At 43.4% G+C, this 22,655-nt stretch overlaps 1 protein-coding gene across 6 annotated transcripts in view; it reads right to left on the bottom strand.

The window, feature by feature from the left end:
- The window catches only part of LOC147894113 (phytyl ester synthase 1, chloroplastic-like), a 65,704-nt gene that overhangs the window by 11,050 nt on the left and 31,999 nt on the right, over positions 1-22,655 (bottom strand). For all 6 annotated transcript variants that reach the window (XR_015542137.1, XM_087385197.1, XM_087385194.1 and 3 more), the window contains 5 exons: positions 6,002-6,188; positions 5,846-5,896; positions 5,644-5,718; positions 5,297-5,376; positions 1,679-1,727 (listed from right to left, as the gene is read on the bottom strand). Coding sequence is in view for 5 of the 6 variants with exons in the window: in XM_087385197.1 (XP_087241323.1) it covers positions 1,679-1,727; positions 5,297-5,376; positions 5,644-5,718; positions 5,846-5,896; positions 6,002-6,188 (442 nt within the window). In the remaining variant the exon portion in view is untranslated. The remainder of the gene's footprint in view (positions 1-1,678; positions 1,728-5,296; positions 5,377-5,643; positions 5,719-5,845; positions 5,897-6,001; positions 6,189-22,655) is intronic.

Here is a 22,655-nt window from a genome sequence, read left to right as displayed (position 1 = left end):
GGCATCAAATGTATACCACCATTCTCGGAAAAACGGACGCCCATCTCCAATGGTGTTGAAACCAGCTTACAATCCTCGAACTAGAAGCGATGTAAGAGCTGCCCAATGTACTTAGACTCGCTCATCATTATGCCCCCCTTGGTGTGCAAACTAGATGCCAAGATAGTATTGCAACTAGCTCATATCTGACATGGCAAATGATCTCTGCAAATCAGCCCCAAAAGCTGCAATTTTCTGAGTATCTAGCCTAGTAATAACCATGTCATCAACATAAAGAATTAAAATCAGCAAATCTGGTCCTTTCTTCTCAACATAAAGAGTGGGCTATGCTCATGGCAGTGGGAGCATTTGTAATTCCAAGTCGTTGCTGCTGCTACTTTCTCGGAAGCAATGCACTTCCAACACCATGAGATGTCATGTATGGGCTTTTTGCAATTAGTTGTACCTGGTTTTCTTCTTGTCATCAATGTGGTTAGAAAAAGATGAGGAACCACAAGTAGGTTTGGGCTTGCTGCCCTCCTTTACTTTGCCTTTGTGATATGTGGCAAAGGCTTGGTCTGCATTGATGGAGGCAGCCATATCTTTAACCTATTAACCATGGACACCCAAAAAACAAAAAGAAAGGACACATGGCAGCTTGGAGGAGAAGAGCCTGCCACGTGTCACAAAGAAGGAGCTCTTGGATGGAGGCTTGGAGGGGGGAGGAGGTGGAAAGACAAGAGACAGGCTTTGGGGAGGAGGTGGAAAGACAAGAGGTAGGTTTAGGGGCAAGGAGGAGATAGAAGGTCAATGGAATGTAGGAGATGGAAGGTCACCTTTGGGAGGAAGGAGGAGATGGAAGGTTAATGGAATGAGTGGAGATGGAAGGTCTCAGAGCCATGGGTTAAGACTTAGCGAAAATCTCAAAATCCAATCCAAGTATGCGAGGTGAATTGATTAGCAATTTAAGAATCAAAGATCCACCTTCAAATGGGGAGTGGTTGAGGATGGACATGCATCTTTGCCCGTGCAAAGCACGGATTCAATACTCGTCTGAACAACTTTGCTCCTCTTGCAACAACAAGGTGACAAGTGCATTGAAGGTGTAGTAGTTGGGGCTACCACCCATGGCCACTAACCTCAACGTCATAGCAAAGCCCTGATAAGAATCAGGAAGGCCACTCAATGTAGTGCACACAACCTGAGAATCAGGCACAATCTTATAGACGTTTATGAGCTGCTCTCCACAGTCCTTTGTGAGATAGGCATCCATGTTGTCCCCTTCTTCCATCTTGACATTGTCCAACTGCCTGCGCAAAAGCCAATCCTTTCCTCATTCCGAATCTGATAGAGACTAGCCAACCTCCTCATTCTTTACAGAAGTCCCCAAGGAGAAGTAGGAAGCAATCCCAAGAAAGTACATATGCATCCTAAAAGCAATCCCAAGAAAGTACGTAAGCATCCTAAAGGGCGAAGAAGGAATATTTCACCAACCAATCATAGTCATTTTGTGAAATCAACTATTAAAGTGCGTATGCGATAACTTTGAAGCTTTCAAATGACCCCAGGGATATGTTAAAAAATTAGTTCTCAACATGTTTTGCTTTTTATAGACTCCCAAGAAGAAGAAGTACGAGTTCTTAAACGAAATGCCGAAAAGGAGATGCTTTGTCAACAATCAATCACCCTACCAACTCACCTTCAAAAGCTTGTATGCAGCTAACTTTGTCGCCTTCACATGGCCATACCTGCAAATTCTCAAGAGACAAAACTTCGGGGTTTAAAAGGAAGATCCCAACATCTTCTCAGAAACACTGCAAAAACCATGCCTTTCAACATAAAAGATAAGTGTGACTTTGGATACCCTACATTGTGGCATTATCAAAGTGTAACTATCCTTGATTCTTACCAAACTTTACCAGTTAGCAGTGATAAAAATGGAAGATTAGGCTGTCTGTTAGATACATCAGTCAAACTCATATAACATTAGTAGAATCAGACTGTAGAAGCTTTCAATATTAAGAAGTATTATCAAGTGTGGAAATTGAATGGGGAGATGATCCACAAAAATTGAATGGGGAGATGATCCTTTTATGAATCAAAGAACACAATTACCGAAAAGCATCACAATGGCTGACCTACTAGTTGCTCGTGATACTACCTTCTGCTAAAACAAGAGGCCTACTAGATTGCAGTGTCCTCCAAACACAGCCTCAAGTCAATGAGAGAACAAAAATTTCTAAGTATCTGCTGATCATTTCAAAGTCATGTAGAGCTAGCACATATGACAACACATCCGACCATCCTCTTCAAAAGAGCACTTCAAAGAGAGCCCCTCTTCTTGAGTTCAGAAGTGCTTTGTGACCAAAAGCTATTGGAATGGCCAAGATGGTACTCATGGATCTATGGAAGATACATGGAGTAGCATGCCCAAATCATCACACTAAATCATGTACTACCATTGGAATCCAAAACACAAAAAAGTGACATTTACTTAAAAAGGTAGCCTTTTATTTAAGAGTATGTGAATCCATAGGCTAGAGTTGTAATAAAATAAAATATGAGACATATGGGCACATGACTAAGAAAGGCACCTTAGCACGGGTGATCAACACAAACAACAAATTGATGGAAATGTCATTTTAGAAGTATCAATATTGTATTATCATCTATGCATATGCCAAACATGTGTGGAACTAGTGCGCAAACATGATTTATCTATTGTTGAGAGGTAAAATAGTCATGCATAAAGAGTAGTTCAATGTCAACAGGCTGCCATTAGAGATTGTTTGGGCCCAGACCTACAAGAGATGGTTTGGGCTTGTGTGGAAAAGCTTCATCTTTTACTACTTTCCCGGATGATCTACAATAAACCTTTAGTCTGAGATCACATCCTCCTAGCTGAGCTTGGAGTTGCCAATCCACCATCTTGATGTAGCCTTCTACGTGATCACATATCTCCATGGAGTCGGAGATTTTGGTTTCATCATCTCTAGTCGATGCGGGATACCATGGCTGGCCTTATCTGCATCCATGACATTAGCAGTCGAGAGAGATTAAAGATGTTATGCTACTCTAACAAGTAGATGATTTGCCACTCTTGGAATTCTCGTGGACAGATTACTACCCTTTTAGTCTAGTCTCGAGCCCTATCTATTCTGCTCACTAATAATGAGGCAAACCAAGTCATTTGGGAGAATCTTTATACCTGCACACATGCATGACCTAGTTCGCACGTAGCGAGCTTCTCGTGAAGCTCAACTTTTACAAAGAGCATTGTCTACAGATTTCAGAGGAGGATTTCATCAACGTGCCTGGCTATGCCTAGATCTACCTCCCTCATGCTTTGGGGATCTTGATCGGAAAGTTTCAGGTTTCTTGTCACAAGCTATGCACTAAGACTGGGGACATGCTAAGGGCATCCCTAGGGAGGGCCACATCTGACTCATGCAACATGCAGGAGGTCAAATCGGAGCACCACTTTGCTTTCCGATGTCCTGTGCACTACGAGATCCGACGTCGTCACTATTATCTATTCAGCGGACCCCTCTCCAACCTCCCAATCCATTTAAATTAGAAATAGGTAGCCATTTTCCTTCATGAGATGACACAAAGACCAGCTACTAGGGTTATAGAGACGAGATTATGAGGCCCAATTAGAGTCATCCAAAGGTTTACGGATTTTCTTCACTCAGGTGGCACCTACACCCTTTTCCACTAGCCTCCTTTGTGAGAGACAAGCCTTCTTCCCCATCCAAGAAGCTCTCCCCTAGGACTTTTGGGGTGGCTGGGCTCTTAAACAGCATGGATGTTCCCAATGAATTATCCCCATCCCCTTGGAGGTAACCTTTTTCATCCTCTCACCTAGGAAGGGAATAGGAGTAGTGGACTGCCTAGACTGGCCAATAAACAGATTCATATTATTTTTGTTTCACTACTTGTGTAAATGACCGTACACACACCCACGTGTGTGTGTGTGTGTGTGTGTGTGTGTGTGTGTGTGTATGTGTAAGATAAAGATATATGGATTTCACCCCCCCAAACAAAAAGAAAAATGTGTTATTATATTGTATGTATCTACACACACACACACATATATAATTTATTTATTTATAATACATATATACACGCTTGGATCTCTAAAAAAAGGCGGGTTTTCCTTTCAGGCAGTTTTTGCTTTACCTATGTTTCAGCAGCTCAGGGACTGCTGATTTGTATGGTGGTTTTTCCAAGCATTAATAGTAAGTTCTTTTCTCTGAGGAGAAAAAAAAGAGGGGCCATGGGACATTGTAGTGGATAGGCGTATAGCATGGAGGTGGTGGGTAGAGTATGAGCTGGAGAGATAACATTCATAGTCTGGTATGACATGGGTACCTTGGGGGGTGTGACCTAGGTGGGGAGAACGTTATGTGAGTGAGAAAGGGGATAGAGTCACAGACTGGGGGGAGTGGAGATAATCTTTGGAGGCCTTAGGACCCGGAGAGTTGCCACGAGGTAAGTGGGGGCTGAGTGGAGCCATCACGGTATGTGGCAGTGCTATCCACCTAATTTCTGCTGTGACTAAACCTTGTATTGGACTGATCCTTTGTGCTATCCATAGCTGCACCCTTTCCCTTATATATGCCTTTCTAAGACTAGGACATATCCAATCGTACAATTCCAAATTTTGTTATTCTAAAGTCCGAAATTCTACAAAGAAAACGAAAGAGAAGAAAAATGAGCTAACAATTTTTTTTCGAAAACCTAAGGTAGACATACCTAGCAAGCAAAGCAATGCTTCTTTGCACACAAAAAAAGCAAGCAAAGCAATGTTTATGTCATCATCAGTGCCGAAGCATAAGCAGCTATACTGAGTTTCTAAAGACCCTTTCTCTTGTCCTTGTCCTTCTCCTTCTTGTCTTTGGGCTTCTCTTTCCCCTTGTCTTTGTCTGTATCCCAAGCAATCAGGGAGAGGACTAGACAATCCTAGTTGAAGGATAAAGTGGAGGAAGGGAAGTCCACTTATCCAAGCTACTAGGCACTCAACTCACCATCTTGAGATAGAGAGAAAGCAGAGAGCACCTGTGAGATAAAGCATGGGAATGTGGGGAGCCGTGTTATTTCTCTAATTTCTGTCTAGACTGATAAGATTAAGGGAAATTACAATGCAAGCATATTTTACTAGAAGAAAACAATCTCTCTAAGCACATGGATAGGTCTGTGTATACATTCAGATTATACAAGGACTTGCCATACCCTCTTTCAAGTCTTGGAAGTCAATTCAGAAAACAAGCTATATGACTTTTCCATATGTACACTATTTAAAAAAAAAGATTACCTTTCAAATAGCTGGCCAACACTAGTACGCCAATGGCCTGGATGAGCTAGGCCACGACAGCGAAAACCCCTGAGAAAGAGCTGCATCCTCTCAGCAGAAGGATAATTTAGTTCTCTACTTGCATATTATCATCCAACTTAAGCAAGGAAGATGCACAAGTGTTCTTTATTTTAATGATTAAATATATACAATGAAACATTTTCACTAAGTTCTTTTTACATTGACCCCTTTGTATGACACCTTCCTAATACGTATGATGTTAAGAGGTATTGCTGGGCTCTGAAATGATGGTACTTAACAAAAGGGACAGCTCGGGGGATGTTTTCTGCCATACAGTTGATACCAACCTCATGAAAGAGAATAGGTGTATCATATACACCAAACATGGTGTGATTGCCCACAAATAGCAGTGGCCGCTTTGTCTGAGAACCAAAAAAGAACACATTACAAGTGGCAAGACAGACAGCAATCAAACCATCAGGTAAGTTTGATGAACAAAGTGAGCAAGTGCATCTCTCTTTCAAAGGAAGAGCAAGGTAGGAAACTTACGTCAGGATTCGGTAGGTTCTCTTCACCACTTACAAGAGGTGATGTCAAAATCTAAGAAGATTTTCCAAAATCAAGTCAGAAGACAACTCATCATTTTCCCATTTGAAATCCACCAATTTATTGAAAAGGCAAAATCTAGCAAAAGCCGTCACACACCCGCCATGGCTGAAGCAGTCTCCCCAATTCATCCAGCCTTTCATCTATCATCTTTTCTTGCACGTTGTGTAGAAGTTTAGGTTTGACTAGGAAGTCACTTTCCTGTACCGACCTTGGTGAAGAAAACCCATGTGCCTCCATAATAGTGCACAAGTTTATAGAATCCTCAAGGAGAGCAGTGTGTCCACTGTATTCCCACACAGCCAAGCAACAAAAAGAGAGAGAACTCATTTGATGCTCCATCAAATTGCATTGGGTGACAAGAGCAAAAAGGTTGATTGCTGAGCAAGCCCAAACTCAAAAGGCAAGTGAAGTACGGACTTTAGATTTCCAATTTGCCTTTTTAGGTACGTCATTTATGGCATTTCAACATGAAATCTCAGTGAATAGGGTTCCGTGCACATATTAAAAGCTTGGTGTAATTCGTGCCATTGTCCACTTCCTATTTTTCAATTATAAACTCCCATTGCTTTAACAGATCATTTTAAAATACAAACCAAACATAACCATAGTCTCAAACTCATTGCACTTGACACAATATAGAGGTTTCAGAAAAGTTCTATTCATAGAGCACATGCTAGGATTGTTTACAAATAGTTTAGTACATATGATGAAAAAATTGTGAACGAAATAGCAAAACACGTTTGAAAATTTTGAGAATGCTTTCACACCAAGACAATGTAACATCATGTAAGTTGCCAAATTAGCAAAAAGAAGCTATAGATCCCCCCACTACCTCTCCTCCCCTTCCAATTGTAGGATCGATAAACGAGAGAGCAAGCACAAGATTCAAGAGTCGATGGATATCAGCCGTCACGTCAACTAGATGAAAATGAAAAGAGAAGTACATGGTACTTGAAGGAAGACCCTAGGGCTAAGGAAAGACAACCCTAAGGAAGACCCTAGGACTAAGGTACCCAAAAGACAACCCTCACACACATGTTTGGAAACTGTGTGAATTTGAGATACATCATTTGCCATGTCCTGTGAATGTAACTTGGCAAGAGCTCCATAATTGAGATGACCCATTCTCTCATGCCAAAGATGAGTTTCAGCAAGCTGTGAATCTGAAATAGCAAATGCTTCAATAGAGAGTGCAGCTGAGTGATCATCAAGGTGATAAAGCCCCTTTTTCAAAGTGCCAGTGAGAACTATGGCATTGTCATCACGAAGATCATATACTAGGCATCTGTATCCATCAAAAATCACTCTGAAACCTGAAGTGGCAATTGCTGAAATTGAAATCAAGTTGACTTCTATTCCAGGCACAAAAAGAACATTAGTCAAGAGTGACAGGATGGCTTGAAATGGATGTGAGCTAGGATGGCTTGAAATGGATGTGAGCTACACATCTCCAATTCCTTTTACAGCATAGGAGGCATTATTAGCACATGTGACAGTTCCACCACGAGGTGCATTAGCTAAGGAATGAAACAACTATCTGCAAGATGTGACGTGCTTGGAAGCACCACTATCAAAATACCAAGACTGAGCATCATTAGCAGTAAAGAGTGCATCAACTTGGGAGGGATCAAATGAGCAATGGACAGCCCATGCCCAATCATCCTGGAGAGCATGTGCATGTCAAGCATCTGCTGGCTCGTGGGATTCAATTGCATGTGAGGCATTAACTGTCAATCCTGCTTTCTTTTTCTCCGAAGCAATGCGCTTCCTGCATTCTGAAATGTCATGTCCAGGCTTGCGACAATAGTTGCATCTTTTCTTCTTTGACTTATCTGCTGTATTTTTAGATGCATTGAAGGAATTTCCACTGCTAGGCCCATATTTAGGCTTGCCCATAGGCTTGGAAGCCTTGCCTCTTCCTGTCTGCTGTGAAGCAAATGCATGATCAGGAATAATGGCTTGTCTATTAGCACCACTTTGCTCTTCCTGCAAAAACAAAGTGACTAGCTAATCAAAAGAATAGTGGTCTAGATTACCCATAGGGTTGTAGCAAACCCTTGATATGTATCTGGCAGTCCATTCAATGTGGTACTGACAAGCTCAGAATTTGGCACCACCTCATCAATATTGGCAAGTTGTTCCATGAGGTCCTTGACCTTTGTCAGGTACGCATCCATAAAGTCACCTTCATTCATACTGAGTTCATTCAATTGCCTTCTTAAATATGCAACACGTGCCTCATTGCGAATCTGATAAAGAGAAGCGAATTTGTCTCAAGCATCCTTTGCTGTCCTACAAGACCGGATGTGTGGAATAATGATTCTCTTACATGATAAAGCAATACACGAATGTGCATTTGCATCTCTTGCATCCCATCTTGATTGTTCCGGAGTTGGAGGAGCAGCAGCAGGGGTGCTAGAGGATAAGGCATCAGAAGGAGTACCCTCTGCAGAGGGACCAGCAATAGGGGCAGCCACTGTAGCATTGGCTTGCCTCAGATCAATCCCAGAAATAATGTTCCAAAAATGCCTTGCAACAAGAATATGTTTCATGAGATAAGACCACATCGGATAGTTGGTGCCATCCAACTTATCATCTTCACGAAGAATGCCAAATAGATCATGATTGTTTCCAGCCATTGCAAATGGGATACCCTTGAAAAAAAAGACCTGAAAACACAAACGCCTCAAGGCTATCACTGCAAAGAGCTGCATAAAAGGCACTAAAATACTAGAGTGCCTATTACTATGCCTACAAGGCACATACCAGGGCCCATAGGGCATCACTAGAACCGGGAGAAGATGGCCTACACCAATCCTAAAAGGGACAAAATGCTTTTCTCAGGGCTATCGCTTACTCCCTGCCCCCCCCAGCCAAGCCATAAGTGGGCATTCTAATTCCTTTCTTCACCCAAATTTAGAAAATCTAATTGCCCCTCATGATATGCTCTCAACATCTTACCCTGGTGACCTTTAGCTTGCCATCTCAACAGACACGTCAGCTATGGCCATGTCAATCAATAGGCCACATCATCAGTCACAGTCAGCATGTGATGTCATTAGACCACATCGTCAGTGCCATATAAGCACACAATGCCAAACAGCAGCATTCTTGCAAGCAACATGTGAGCACACATTGCCACCTCATCACATTGCACGGTCATCGTCGTCTATTCCAACGGTAATACCAGGGTCTTATTTGACACCGAGATTGCTAAAAAATTTACATTTGGTTTTCTTCACCCCATGGTACCATGATTTCACAGTGGATGATATGGAAAGGACTGTCAAGTGCCAAGATATTTGATCACATTTAGGTATCCAAAGCCACTATTTCGTCTATTGGGGCTTATTTTGGCACTATACTAGAGACCCCTACTTCAGCCACCATGGTGCTCTCCGATTGAGTACCAAAGGCTCGATCGATTTTGGATCACCCTAACACTCTCCCCAAGGAGGTGATGTTGGACACATTAAGTTTACGCAGTGGGCAAAGGTCTTACGCCTACCACAGCAATGCATAAGTAGGAAGATGGGCCACTTGGCAAAGGCCTACCATGACTCGTGACTCAACCTCCCTCTCTACCTCAAGCTCCTTGAGATTTCCCCTTTGGTTGGACAGATGACAAGACCAGCCCACCCCCAAACTAGCGCCTTGACTGGCTTAGGCTCACCCCTAGTCCGAAAACCCTTGGGGTGGACCCATCAGATGGGGGTTTGGACTAGAGTGGAGGCCAAAAGGAGAGGGAAGCAAATGATAAAGAATGCTAAACGAGTGGGCTCTACAAAAACAACAATGTTAAAGCGTCCCTAGACAAAGCCCCCCCAGAGGATGAGCAGATGGATGATATCTCCATGAGGCATCCGATCTCGTGATAGGGAGAACTTCTTGGACCTAGCCACATATGTTTCAATGCCCAACTCCACCCCCACAATGATCAGTATAGCAAATGACAACCTTAGCATAGGGTGCACCTTCTCCCTCCCTCACCGCCACCATCTCCATATGATCCCCCGTCCCCCCTATTAACCCCTGGTCAGCGTTCTCCCTCCTTACTCTAATCCCCCATCCCCCCTAGTAACCCTTGGCCAGTCTTTTTAATCCCCTTCAAATCCATGTTGTCATCATCACATGTACCTATCCTTTGGTTTTCTTGTCTGTTAGTACACATCCTCATCACCGAGATGCTCTTTTCCCTTCCCGTTTAAATCCCTCACCATCCCAGCCAATCACGGTCCCATGCTAGTGGCTTGTCCCTAAGGCCTCTTCTTGACAGGAGGTTGGTCCTTTATACTATCAGATACACACTGACACCAATTTGTAGCCAAACCTATCTTGGTCAACCCTTCCAATGCTCCTTGAGTAACTAATGAAGCTAAGTTCTAGTACTCATGTATGTGTGAATTGATGTGAGGTATGATCCCATCCAAATGGACCAAGTCTTGTTCTTGTTAAGACTCAATAACTAGCCGTAGCACGTGTTAAGTCTCAACAATTTTATGTTTTCTCATCAAAGAACTGATCAAAAAACAAAACATCCCATGTATCATTATGTAAATTTAAAAATTATGAAGACTTTTCATTTAACATAATACCCATGAAAGGGCAATAGAAGGTTAAGGATGGTTAAAGCACCTACCATGAAAAGTAATGGTTAATGGAAGGTTAAAGATTGTTAAAGCATCTACAAAAAAATCCCCTCTACCTAAACTTGGACAATTGTTGACTAATTCCACACCCCTGCCTCCTTTCATATAAAGCCCCACCCAATCCCTTCATTTTTCTTCTTTTCCATCTAGCCTCCCTCCTCTTCCAATATCCCAAACCCCACTCTCCCCCTTGACATCAGACACCCTTTCACTCCCATCCTCTTCATGTGACTTACACTTCAAGCCCTCTAAATCCCTCCCTTCTTCCTCTCTTGGGTTCAACCCTGCACTGTTCCTCTCTACAAATCTTCTACCTATCTTCAAGGCATCTAATCCAAGTGCACCACTAGAATTCCCACTGGCAAAGCATACTCAGGCATCCACCTCTGATCTAACCCAACTGAGAGGCATTCAAGCATCCAAACCACTAGCAAACTGAGCTCAAGGCAGCCTCAAGGCTATCACATGCATCCACACAGTCCTTAGGTCTGCCACAAGAACACCCTTGCCTTTGGGTGCTTGCTAGAACCTCTAGGAGTCTTGAAAGGACTGCAAACAACATGCATGCACTGCAAAAAGCTGCAAAGCAAGAAAGAACAAGGAAAAACAGAACCTAAAACCAATTCTCGACAGGATATTCTAGATGTATAACCCAACGCTCAGATTAGTAAAGATGGTGGAGTCAAGCTTTCTCAAGCAGCAGTAGAGCAAGTGAAAGGACATGATGTATCTTTCTCAAGGGCGATCTCCAAGAGCATGTTAACCAACCTGAAGAATTGCGTGGATGGCAAATCCCAATTGTCATCTGAGTCCGCTGGAGTTGCAATGTACTTGATGGCGTCTACCCTCAAAGGGCAAACATGCACATCTTCCTCACAGCCTCAGCACCGAGATCTGGGCTTCATTTCCTCGCATCAACCAGCCCATATAGCACATTGATAGGGCTGCACCTTGTTCCATACAGTCCATATGGCTATACAGACTACAATAAATGTCCGCCTTCCTGCTTTGGGATCCGCGCCAGCTTCTGTACAATCTCTCAAGGTGCGTGTCTATAGAAAAGCTCCCTCGAGAAACGTGTCAAAGGGAGGGGAGCAGCCAGAGTAGCAACACAATAGCAAGAGCAACAAAATGCAACGAAAACCACACAGGGAGCTTTTGCTAGACGTCCAGAACCTCCAAGAGAGTGAGGGGAGAGGGATAGAAGGTGGGGGAAGGGCATGCATTATGGCACCTCCTTCTTGCCATTTTCTCCTTCATTCAAGTCCTAACCCCCATACCAAGGACAACGTTGGTTGTCCTTGGGCCCAACCTTTAGACCCCTCTTTAAAGTCTTTGCCTTGCCCCTAGGACCTAGTGGTGCACCTACACTTTGCCCCTAGGAACTTCTAGGAAGCATGCACTTCCTCCAGTCAGGCCTTCACGACGGCCAAACCATTACTACACTTAACCAATGTTAACCTTGGGTTAAGCGGGGGTCGAGTTACAAAGATACTTTACATCACTTTTCACGTCCCCGTGACATACCCTCCTCTTTAAACAACAAACTACCTAGGTTGCTACTGAAAAAATTACACTGAAAGTAAAGTAAATAGGCAGAAATAGCCCATACCAGAATATACATCATCTGTAACATACAACTTGCAATGATAATATGGGCTAGGAGAGCTCGAGAGTCCACCCATACATCAATGCATCCTCTGTGTTGAGTGTCATGAACACCCATCATGGAGCCCTCACGGCAGAAGTACTAACAGCAAGCAACATCTCGGGTGAGACAATCGGTGCCACCAAGCGATCTCCAGATACATGAGCAGTCTCTGAATTAAGGGGAGGTGCTACCCTCCTCTCGCGCAATAGGCAATGCTCCAAATCTTTGCTCTGCTGAACCTGTAGGAACCTGTACCACAGTGGGCGCAAGCTAAAACGTGTCCAAGTGGAGCTGCAAAATCTGAGGTGACTTTGCCAAGTCACCCTCCTCCATCCACTTCGCATCCAGTGCAGGATAATTCCTAAACTTCACCAAGTAGCGACGGGAAATTCTACCTTTCACTTTTCTTTCCATATGTGCCAAAATCTGTTCCGAACCCAAGATTTCATCCAACTCTTCAACCTCGAGCTGATCCTCATGAAGCAGTTCGGCAGGCACATCGCCTTGGAAAGGCTTCAATAAACTCACATGAAAGGCATTGTGTATGGTCCAAGTGGCAAGTAGCTTCAGCCTATAAGCTACATCATTAATGCGTTCAAAAACTTGAAAAGGAGTATAATACCTCATCTTCAGCTTTGTGTACACTTTGGTCTTGCCTTTCATCTTCCTGAGTTGTGCTTTCTGAAAATGCAGCAGCACCCAATCGCCCTCTTTCAAGAGTAACTCTCAGCGATGCTTATCTACTGCCCGTTTGTGCTTCCCTTGGCTATTTTGGAGGGCTGTTTTGACCTTCTGATAAGCAACGTCCAAGCTCTCCAAAAATCTGTCCGCTTCAAAAATCTTCTCTTTTGTATGCAGAATGGGAAGTACCTTCCATTCTCCTGCCACAATTTCAAAGGGGGCTTTCCTAGTGGATGAGTGTACAGTGTTGTTGTAAGCGAACTCAACAAGTGGCATAAATTGCTCCCATTTCAATTGCTGATCCGAAACATAGCACTTGAGAAGATCAAGGGCGGTGGAGTTGGCTTCTTCAGACTGCCCATCGGATTCAAGATGAAAAGAGGATGAAAAGTTCAGCGTGGTGCTCATAGAAGACTCGTCATCCACGGATCTCTATCACTGACAATTGATTGAGGCATCCCGTGATGTTTAAACACATGAGACATAAAAAGTATCGCCATCTAGTCTATTGTAATCTTCTTCCTTGCGGGAATAAAGTGGGCCTGCTTGCTGAATCTGCAAATAATGGTCCATATCCCATCATGTCCCGATGGTGTACGAGGAAGATCAAAGATAAAATCCATGGCAGTGCTCTGCTAGGGTCGATCGGGGATAGGTAAAGGCTGCAGCAGTTTCACCTTCTGGCAGGTGATGCATGTCCTGACATATGCCTCGACATCCTTCCTCAATGACAGCCAAAAGAAATAATGCTCCACAGCTTTGATGGTGGCATCAATGCCTTTGTGTCCCTAGGGTGGAGCATGACTCTCTTGCAACACTTTGGGCCTCAATCGTTTCGTGACACACAGTCTGTCATGCATCATCAAAAAAACGTCTTTGAGAGTATAGTGCTCATGCCTCACTAATCATAAATTTGTGAAAAATCAGCATCATTGGTGTATTGATCCTTCATGGCATCAAGCTCATCATGATATGCAATTGTCACTGCTGAAACTTCTGGCTTAACAGACATTGCATCTGGAGTGGGCTTTTGTGAGAGTGCATCTGCAACAACATTCTTCTTCCCAGGCACATGCACAATCTGAAAATGAAACATAGAAAGAAAATTTGCCCACCTCATTTGCTTCTCAGACAACTTTCTCTAAGTGAGAAAGTACCGCAGTGATTGATGGTCGGTCTGAACATGAAAGTCAGCACCCAAAAGATAATGCTTCCAGGTCGAAAGAACATGTGTGGCAGCCAACATCTCCTTCTCATAGATGCCAAAATTCATATCAGCATCCTAGAGCACTCTACTCTCATATGCCACGACTCGACCATCCTGCATAAGTACCCCTCCTATGCTGTTCCCACCTGCATCTACTTGGATAGCGAAGGGTTTGTGAAGATCTGGCAAAATAATCACAGGATCTGAGCAGAGTTTCTCCTTCAATAGGTCAAAAGCCGCAATTTCTTTGGGACCCCATCTGAAAGTGTTTTCTTCAGTAAGGCGTGTAAAGGAGATGCAATCTCTGTAGAATACCGAATGAATCTCATGTAGTACGAGCACAAGCCTAAAAAGCTACGTACTTCATGGATGTTCTTCGAGTGTGACAAATTCCTGATGGCCTCTACCTTGGCGGAGTCCATCCTAACTCCATCCTTGGAAACAATGTGCCCAAGAAAATGGATCTCATGAAAAATCACTTTTCTTGGCATTGACCTTATGCTTCCGTAGCTCCTCAAGAACAATTGCGAGGTGCTTCTTATGTTCAGCCTCATCTTGAGAGAACACAATGATGTTATCGAAGAAAGTGCCAACAAAGGCTCGGTGTTCTCTAAAAATCATGTCCATCATTCTGTTGAAGGTGGCAAGTGCATTGGTTAACCCAAATGGCATGACAAGAAACTCGTACAGACCAAATGTGGTACGAAATGCTGTTTTGTAAACATCCTTTGACTGAATTCTCATCTGGTGATAACCAATCTTCATATCAATGCGGCTGAACATTCCAGACCCCTGTAACCTATCCAAAATATCATCTATCCTGGGTATAGGGAATCTGTTCTTAATGGTAATTTTATTGAGGGCTCTGTAGTCTATGCACATTCACCAGGATCCATCCTTCTTCTGGACCAAGAGCACGCGTGAGCAGTGAGGTGAAGAGCTGGGCTGAATCAGCCCTTTCTCCAACAGGTCCTTGACCTAGTTCATAATTTCCTCTTGCTGGGCTACACTGACATTGTAAGGAGGTTAGCTAGGAGGGCTGCTACCAGGAATTATATATAACGTGTGGTCTTCTAGCCTTTCAAGGGGCAACTCCTATGGAAGTGAGTCATAAAAACATTCCCTAAACTGAAAAAGAAGCAGACAAACGATAAACTCTAACTGATTTAAGAATGGCAATCAAAGGGTTTTTCAAACACCAAACAATGGTGAGCAATTGTAAATACCACACTAGCAATCTAATATGCTATGATCTGGGTGCTCCATCTTTGGACTACATGGATTGAATATGAGAAGTTAGATATTTCTAGCATGCCTACTAGCAATGTAGTTTATTTTTGCTAGCATTGTATGCTAACTAGCACTTGTTAATATGCTAATAGTGCTATAGTATGCTAACTAGTAGTATAGAATGCCAACTAGCACTCAGCTTAGAAAAATGAGACTCGTCTTCTACTGACTTCTTTTCAGATGCAAACACTAAGTACGCTGAAAGTTGCTTTTTCATTATGTTGCCAATGGCAGAAGCAAATACAACAGGGATGGATTCTCCCTTCAACTTAGCATCAAGAACGTGGGTTTTGCCACGGTGAGTGATTGTGATTGTTTTTTTCTTTGTATCCAAAGCAGCCCCAACATGAAAGTGCCAAGGTATCCCCAGTAACACATCACAACCATTCAACGTCTTAATGTAGAACTCTTCTGTGTCCATGTAGCTCTGAATATGCATCCGCAACTTGCCTATCACCAGAGTAACTCACTAGCTGAGTCCCGGACAAGCCATATCTGCATCACACAGAGGACCCATCTCTTTTGCCCGTATTCCCAACTTTCCAGCCAGCTCCGGAGAGATGAAGTTGGCCTTGGCTCCTGGATCGAAAAACATCACAGCTGTCTAGTCTCTTATCTTGCCCCATGCTCGGCATAACTCTGTAGCATCTATATTCTCAGCAGCCCCAATCAAGTCTGGCAAAAGACCAGCAGTGGGCTTGGGCTTTTTATTCTTCTTATCAGTCCTCTTTTCCTCCTTGTGCTCACCCTGCTCAGTAGGAGGGAACTTCTGCTTCTTATGAGGGCATTCAAAAGCCCTGTGGCCTTCCTCCTTGCAAATATAACACTTGTTCGCATCATAAAGAATTTGTTTTTCCTCATCTGACATACGGGTCGGTATGCACCTCTATCCCGAAACTTGAAGGATAGAGAGAATGAGTGAGAGCAAGAGAGATTGAGAGAGTAGGAAGCTTGGAAGCTGAAGACGTAGTTGCAATAGAATAGAGTAAGTGAGTACAACTCAAAGTGAGAAAGATAAGGTTTTGTCCTAGTGACAAAACCTTAGTAGTCACTAACCATAGTTAGTGAACTAACTGCGGTTAGGGGGAAAAACCTCTTAAAGAGGGAAAAGTGCCCCTAACTAGCTTATTATATTACATTGGTCACTGCTGAATTATATCTATAATTCTAACACCCCCCTGCAGTGCCAATGTCATGTACAAGGCTGATCAATCACCAAATGGATATAAGTTCAGGGCACTGCGAAATGCCTCAAACTTCTCACGTGGTAGCGCTTTGGTGAAAATATCTGCAACGTTGTCATGTGTGGACACAAAGATCATACTGATCTCTCCTGCATGCAACTTCTCTCTGACGTAGTGATAGTGAACCTCAATGTGCTTCGTGCGAGCATGAAACACTGGATTCTTTGCCACTGCAATGGCAGTCTGACTATCAGTGAGAATTGGAGAAGGACCCTCCAAAGACAGATGAAGATCAGCAAATAAACGTCTCAGCCAGACACATTCAACTGTTGCTGTGAAAGCTGCCCTGTACTCAGCTTCACATGATGAGGTAGCCACTGTAGATTGTTTCTTGCTCAGCCATGAAATGCAAGATTTACCCAAAAAGAAACAATTGCCACTAGTGGACTGCCTAGTGTCATAATCACCAGCCCAATCTGAATCACTGTAGGCATGCATCTGCAAGTCACCCCCCCTGGGAAATAGTAAGCCAAAAGACTTGGTGCCCTGCAAATAACGGAAGATGCGCTTAACTGCCTGCCAATGCATAGTTTTGGGGCTGTGCATGTACCTGCTCACCTGAGATACTGCAAACTGAATATCAGGCCTAGTATTGCAGAGATATATGAGGCATCCAACAGCTTGACTGTAAAGTGTGGCATCAACTGATTCTCCTGCATCATGCATTGTGAGTTTCAGCCCCGGTTCCATAGGAGTGGATATGGGCTTACACTCTTGCATGTTAAATCTGTCCAAGAGTTTTTGAACATACTTGGACTGAGACATAACAGTGCCACGTCTCTCATGAGAGAACTGGATCCCCAAATAAAAGTGAAGCAGCCCCAAATCTGACATGTCAAAGTTGGTCTGCAAATCAGCTTTGAAATCTGCAATTTTTTCTTCATTGGACCCTGTGAGCAGTAAGTCATCAACATAAAGAAGGATGACTAAGATTTCCCCCCCATCCATCTTGATGTAGAGGGTGCTCTCAGTAGGACTATTGTGCAGCCCCTTGCTGGTCAAAAAGGCATGTATCTTGGCATACCATGCACGAGGGGCCTGTTTCAGCCCATATAAAGCTTTATTGAGCTTACATACTTGAAGTGCATTTGCTGTAATTTCAAAGCCTGGAAGGCGGTTTGGCATACACCTCTTCCAGCAAGTCCCCATTTAAGAAGGCTGTTTTTATGTCCAACTGATGAACATTCCACTCAAAATGTGCAGCCATTGCAATTACTGATCGGATGGTGGTCATCCGGGATGTAGGAGCAAATGTCTCCTCATAATCTATGCCCTTTTTCTGAGCATAGCCCTTAGCAACCAGCCTGGCTTTATATCTGTCAATGGAGCCATCGGGCTTCTGTTTGACTTTAAATACCCATCGTGTGCCAATAGCATGTTTACCTTGTGGCAAGTCCACAACATCCCAAGTCTGATTTTTAGCAATGGACTGCAACTCATCGTGCATGGCATTCATCCAATGCACATTACCTTTTGCCTCTTCAAATGTGGCAGGCTCCTCGTCATCAAGGAGAGTACCTGCATATGCTGATTCCACTGAATTAGCACCTTCCATGTGCCTTGCTGCACTGCGAGTCCTGCCAGGTAACGGAGCATCAAGTTTACTCTCCCTGAGAGTCTGTAACAGCCAGTTTGGGACTGTTTTTGCTGCATGTATGTCTGCAATTTCTTGCTGCACCACCTGTTCCACTGCCTGTGGAGGAGGCAAGACATCCTGTGGCGGAACTGAAGCATTTGAAGGTTGCTGTAAATTCTGATTTGGATCAGAAAAATCAGCAGAGGAGCCCAAAGCAATGGGTAGCAACCCTTGAAAGACATCCTCTGAAGATGAAGGCATTTGAAATTCAGCCTGAGTGTGAGCTGAATTTTCAGAAAATATTACATCTCTACTTACAATGATTTTGCGTGTAGCAGGATTGTAGAGACGATACCCCTTGCTTTCTGCACTGTATCCAATAAATATGCATTTGATGGCTTTATCTGACAATTTGTGCCTAAATTCAACTGGCACATGTGCATAGGCAAGGCATCCAAAGACTCGGAAGTGATCCACTGAAGGCTTCCTGTCATTCCAGACCTCAAAAGGAGTTTTAGTTTTTAAAGCCTTAGTGGGAGCCCTGTTCAAAATGTAATTGGCACACATTAAACCCTCTAGCCAGAATTTATGAGGCATGTGTTTGCTTTTCAGCATACATCTGTCCATCTCCATGAGAGTTCTATTTTTCCTCTCAGCTTTGCCATTTTGCTGAGGGGTCAGCCTGACTGTGAGCTGATGCACAATACCCTTTTGCTTGAGAAAAGCATCAAATTCTGCTGATAGGTATTCCCCACCTCTATCCGTGCGTAATGTCTGTATCTTGAGTCCGGTTTCATTTTCAACCATGGCTGAAAAGTGTTTAAACACTGTGAACACTTCAGATTTCTTTTTCAGCCCATAAACCCAAGTAAAAGTGGAGTAGAGATGACCACCCAATGACGGAGTCCTCATGGGACCACAGACATCACTGTGTATAAGCTGCAATTTGCGAACAGCTTTAACTGAACCATCCTTTTTGAAGGGGAATCTATGCATTTTACCTAAAATGCACCCTTCACAGGCATGTGGAGGAGGTATCTCAAGAGGTGGCAATGCATCAACCATTGAAAATTTCTGAAGTGTCATTAAGCTGTTATAATGCATGTGGCCATATCTGGCATGCCATAGTGCTGCATTTTGCATGGCAGTTGTAGGGGTAGAAACTGCCAGAGCATGGGCTGCTCTTTTCTCAAAAATATCAAGCTGAAAAAGCCCACGCAGCAAAGTACCAGATAACTTTAAGGCATAGTTAGCTTCCCTGTCTCGGACAGCACATTTGTCATCCTCAAAGATGACCTGAAATCCCCCTCTGTAAAGAGTGGACACTGAAAGGAGATTTTTGGTTATGCCAGGCACATATAAGACATCTGAAAGTCTGAAAATTGAGCCATCAATTGCAGTGAGCTCAACTTCTCCTGTGCCACGTACTGAATATGAGGAATTGTTGGCACAAGTGACTTTCTTACCAACAGGAGGTGGATGCAAGGAAGCAAAAAGACACTTCCTAGAAGTGATGTGCTTGGATGCACCGCTGTCAAAATACCATGTGTTCAGTGTTTCATTAACACTGAAAGCAGATGCATCTGTAGAAGAGTCAAAGCTGCAAGTCAAGAATGCATATGTATCATCACTGCAAGAGGCTGTACTATCCCGAGCATCTGGAACAGCCAACCTAGAATCAGAAATGCAAGATAAAAAGGCATAATCTTGACCAACAAAGTTGGCTGCAGCATCCCCAGTGTCAGATGCACAAGGGGCTGAATCTGAAACAGCCATTCCTGAGCTGTTTTTCTTTTCTTTTGCAATCCTTTTCCTGCATTCTGCTATGTGATGACTTGGCTTTTTGCAGTAGTGACAAAAACCCTTCTTTTTGGGCTTACTTGCATCACTTTTAGCCTTTTGTGAAGGCTGTCCTGACCCACTGGAAGGCTGATTTGCTGTTGTCTTTGCCTGTCCCTTTGTTTTTTATTTAAATTTTGAGAGCATGGCTTGTTCACCTGCACGTGAAGCCAAATTTTTCCTAGTCTGCTCTTCCTGAAGCAGAAGTCCTATCAACTCATGAAAAGTGAGAGGATTTGCACCCCCCCTCAATAATAAATTCAGCGAAGTGTGAAAGCTGAGATAAGACTCAGGAAGAGAATTCAGAGTGGTTGTAATCATCTCTATGTTTAACAACTGCTCTCTGAGATCCTGTAGCTTTGTGAGGTGGACTGACATGGAGTCACCCTCCTCCATATGTGTATTGCTCAACTCTCTTTTTAAGAAAGATACTCTGGCATCATTCCGTGCTGCATACATGCTTTCCAAAATATCCCACGCTGCCCTGGAGGTCTTACACGACCGGATATGCGGAATGATTGATCTTTTCACTGAAAGAGAGATGCATGACAAGGCTAAGGCATCCCGTGAATCCCATCTCTTTTGCTCTGGAGTATTGACTGTAGCTGCACCAACAACTTGTCCTGCAGCTGCACCCTGTGCACGACCTCTTCCACCTCCTTGCTGAGGAGGGGTAGCAGGTGCAATATCTGCTGGTCGGATTTCATCCCCATTGACATAATCCCATAAATTGCGAGAAATCAGAATATTACGTACCATGAAACTCCAGAGGGAGTAGTTGGTACCATCCAACTTGTCTTCCTGTGAAAGACCACCGAACTGGAACTCATTCTGATTTTGATGGGCCATATCAGAGAAAGAGATTGAAGCAGATATAAAGCTGAATTCCCTTACTGGGAATAAAATGCACAACTCCCAAAAACACAGCCAAGCACGGGCTGTATATGCAACTTAGATTTCTGTACTTGAGCTGTCAGAAATCTGTCCAAGCATCTAAAACTCTCCAAAATCTGCCAAAAGTGTTCCAAACACTCCAAGAAAGGCAGTATGTACTGAATACTCCAAAAAAAAAAATGCTCTCTCAACACAAAAGCCCCAATTTGTGGCTAGAAATTGCAGCCAGAAAGGGGCAAAAATGCTAAAAGCCCCAAATCTGCAATTTTTAAACAAAAGCCCCAAATTTCAGACTAGATCTGCAATTTTGCTCCAGATGTAGCTCCAAACTTGCACAATGATTGCAATGCTGCAATATACAAAATGCCCCAAATGTACTCACAGAATACTGAGCCAAACAATGGCTGTCTGCACAATTTGTCTGTCAAAAACACGTGCTGGTTCTTTTCGAAACAAAGCAGCTACCTGTTGTACTGAAGCGGATTCAGTACGGACAGTGAGAACAGTACGGAAATGCCGTACAGTTTGTACAGCACTGTACGACTGGTACTGTACGACGACAGGTACGGATACTGTACGACGGGTACTGTACGACTGCGATGTACGAAACTTGACGGAACTGTACGGCGATCGATGTACGGTGAGCAGGTACAGTACGGGATTCCTGCGTTGGTACGGCTAGCAGGTACAGTACAGGACTGTACGGTAAACCGTACAGCGGCGATGTGATGTACGGAACTGTACGGAAGCAGACGACGACACGTACGGAGGCAGACGGCGAATACTATACGGACAAGTTGGAGCAGGGGGAGTACGTTGAGGGAGCACGGAGCCAGAGACTCTTGAACCTGCTCTGATACCAAATGAAGGATAGAGAGAATGAGTGAGAGCAAGAGAGATTGAGAGAGTAGGAAGCTTGGAAGCTGAAGACGTAGTTGCAATAGAATAGAGTGAGTGAGTACAACTCAAAGTGAGAAAGATAAGGTTTTGTCCTAGTGACAAAACCTTAGTAGTCACTAACCATAGTTTGTGAACTAACTGGGGTTAGGGGGAAAAACCTCTTAAAGAGGGAAAAGTGCCCCTAACTAGCTTATTATATTACATTGGTCACTGCTGAATTATATCTATAATTCTAACAAAACTTTGCCTTCATGGGCTTCAAAAACTTTCTGAACTTCTTAGGGGATTCCGTCTTGCTGCCCTTTGACCTTGATGTCTCCTGTGAGCTTCCTTTGAACCCAAAAACTTTCCCTTCCATTAGTGCATAAGTGATAGTGGCATTCTCAACCTACTAGGACATATTGGAGACCCTTGTCTTCATACAGTACTCCCGAATCTCCTTTGGCAACCCACATCATTATCTTTCAATTTGCTCGGACAACGGTACATGCATGTAAGAATTCACTGGCAGTAGGGCTTCCCAAAACTTCTTATGGTAGTCCTCCAAATTTTTGCAATTCGCAGCATCAAACTTGTACCAAACGGTCATGATATCCGCCTCAAAAGTGGTAGTGAACCATGCTGCTAAGAAGACCTGCTTGAATTTGACCCAAGTGGTAGGTGTCACGACACGATTTTGTAGTCTAGAATGTATTAGGCTAGCATGATCAAATGTAATAATTATAAGGTAGGCTAGGTAGGTTTAAATGGCCAAATGCCATATGGATAATGTATTGGATATGTTAATTGATTAATATATATGGAGCACTCACACATGTA

This window comes from Dipteris shenzhenensis, chromosome 14 (assembly GCF_047967505.1).
Source record: "Dipteris shenzhenensis isolate YYH24624 ecotype China chromosome 14, Dip_SZ_1.0, whole genome shotgun sequence".
Taxonomy (NCBI): domain Eukaryota; kingdom Viridiplantae; phylum Streptophyta; class Polypodiopsida; order Gleicheniales; family Dipteridaceae; genus Dipteris; species Dipteris shenzhenensis.
This window is presented reverse-complemented; position numbering and strand designations above follow the sequence as displayed.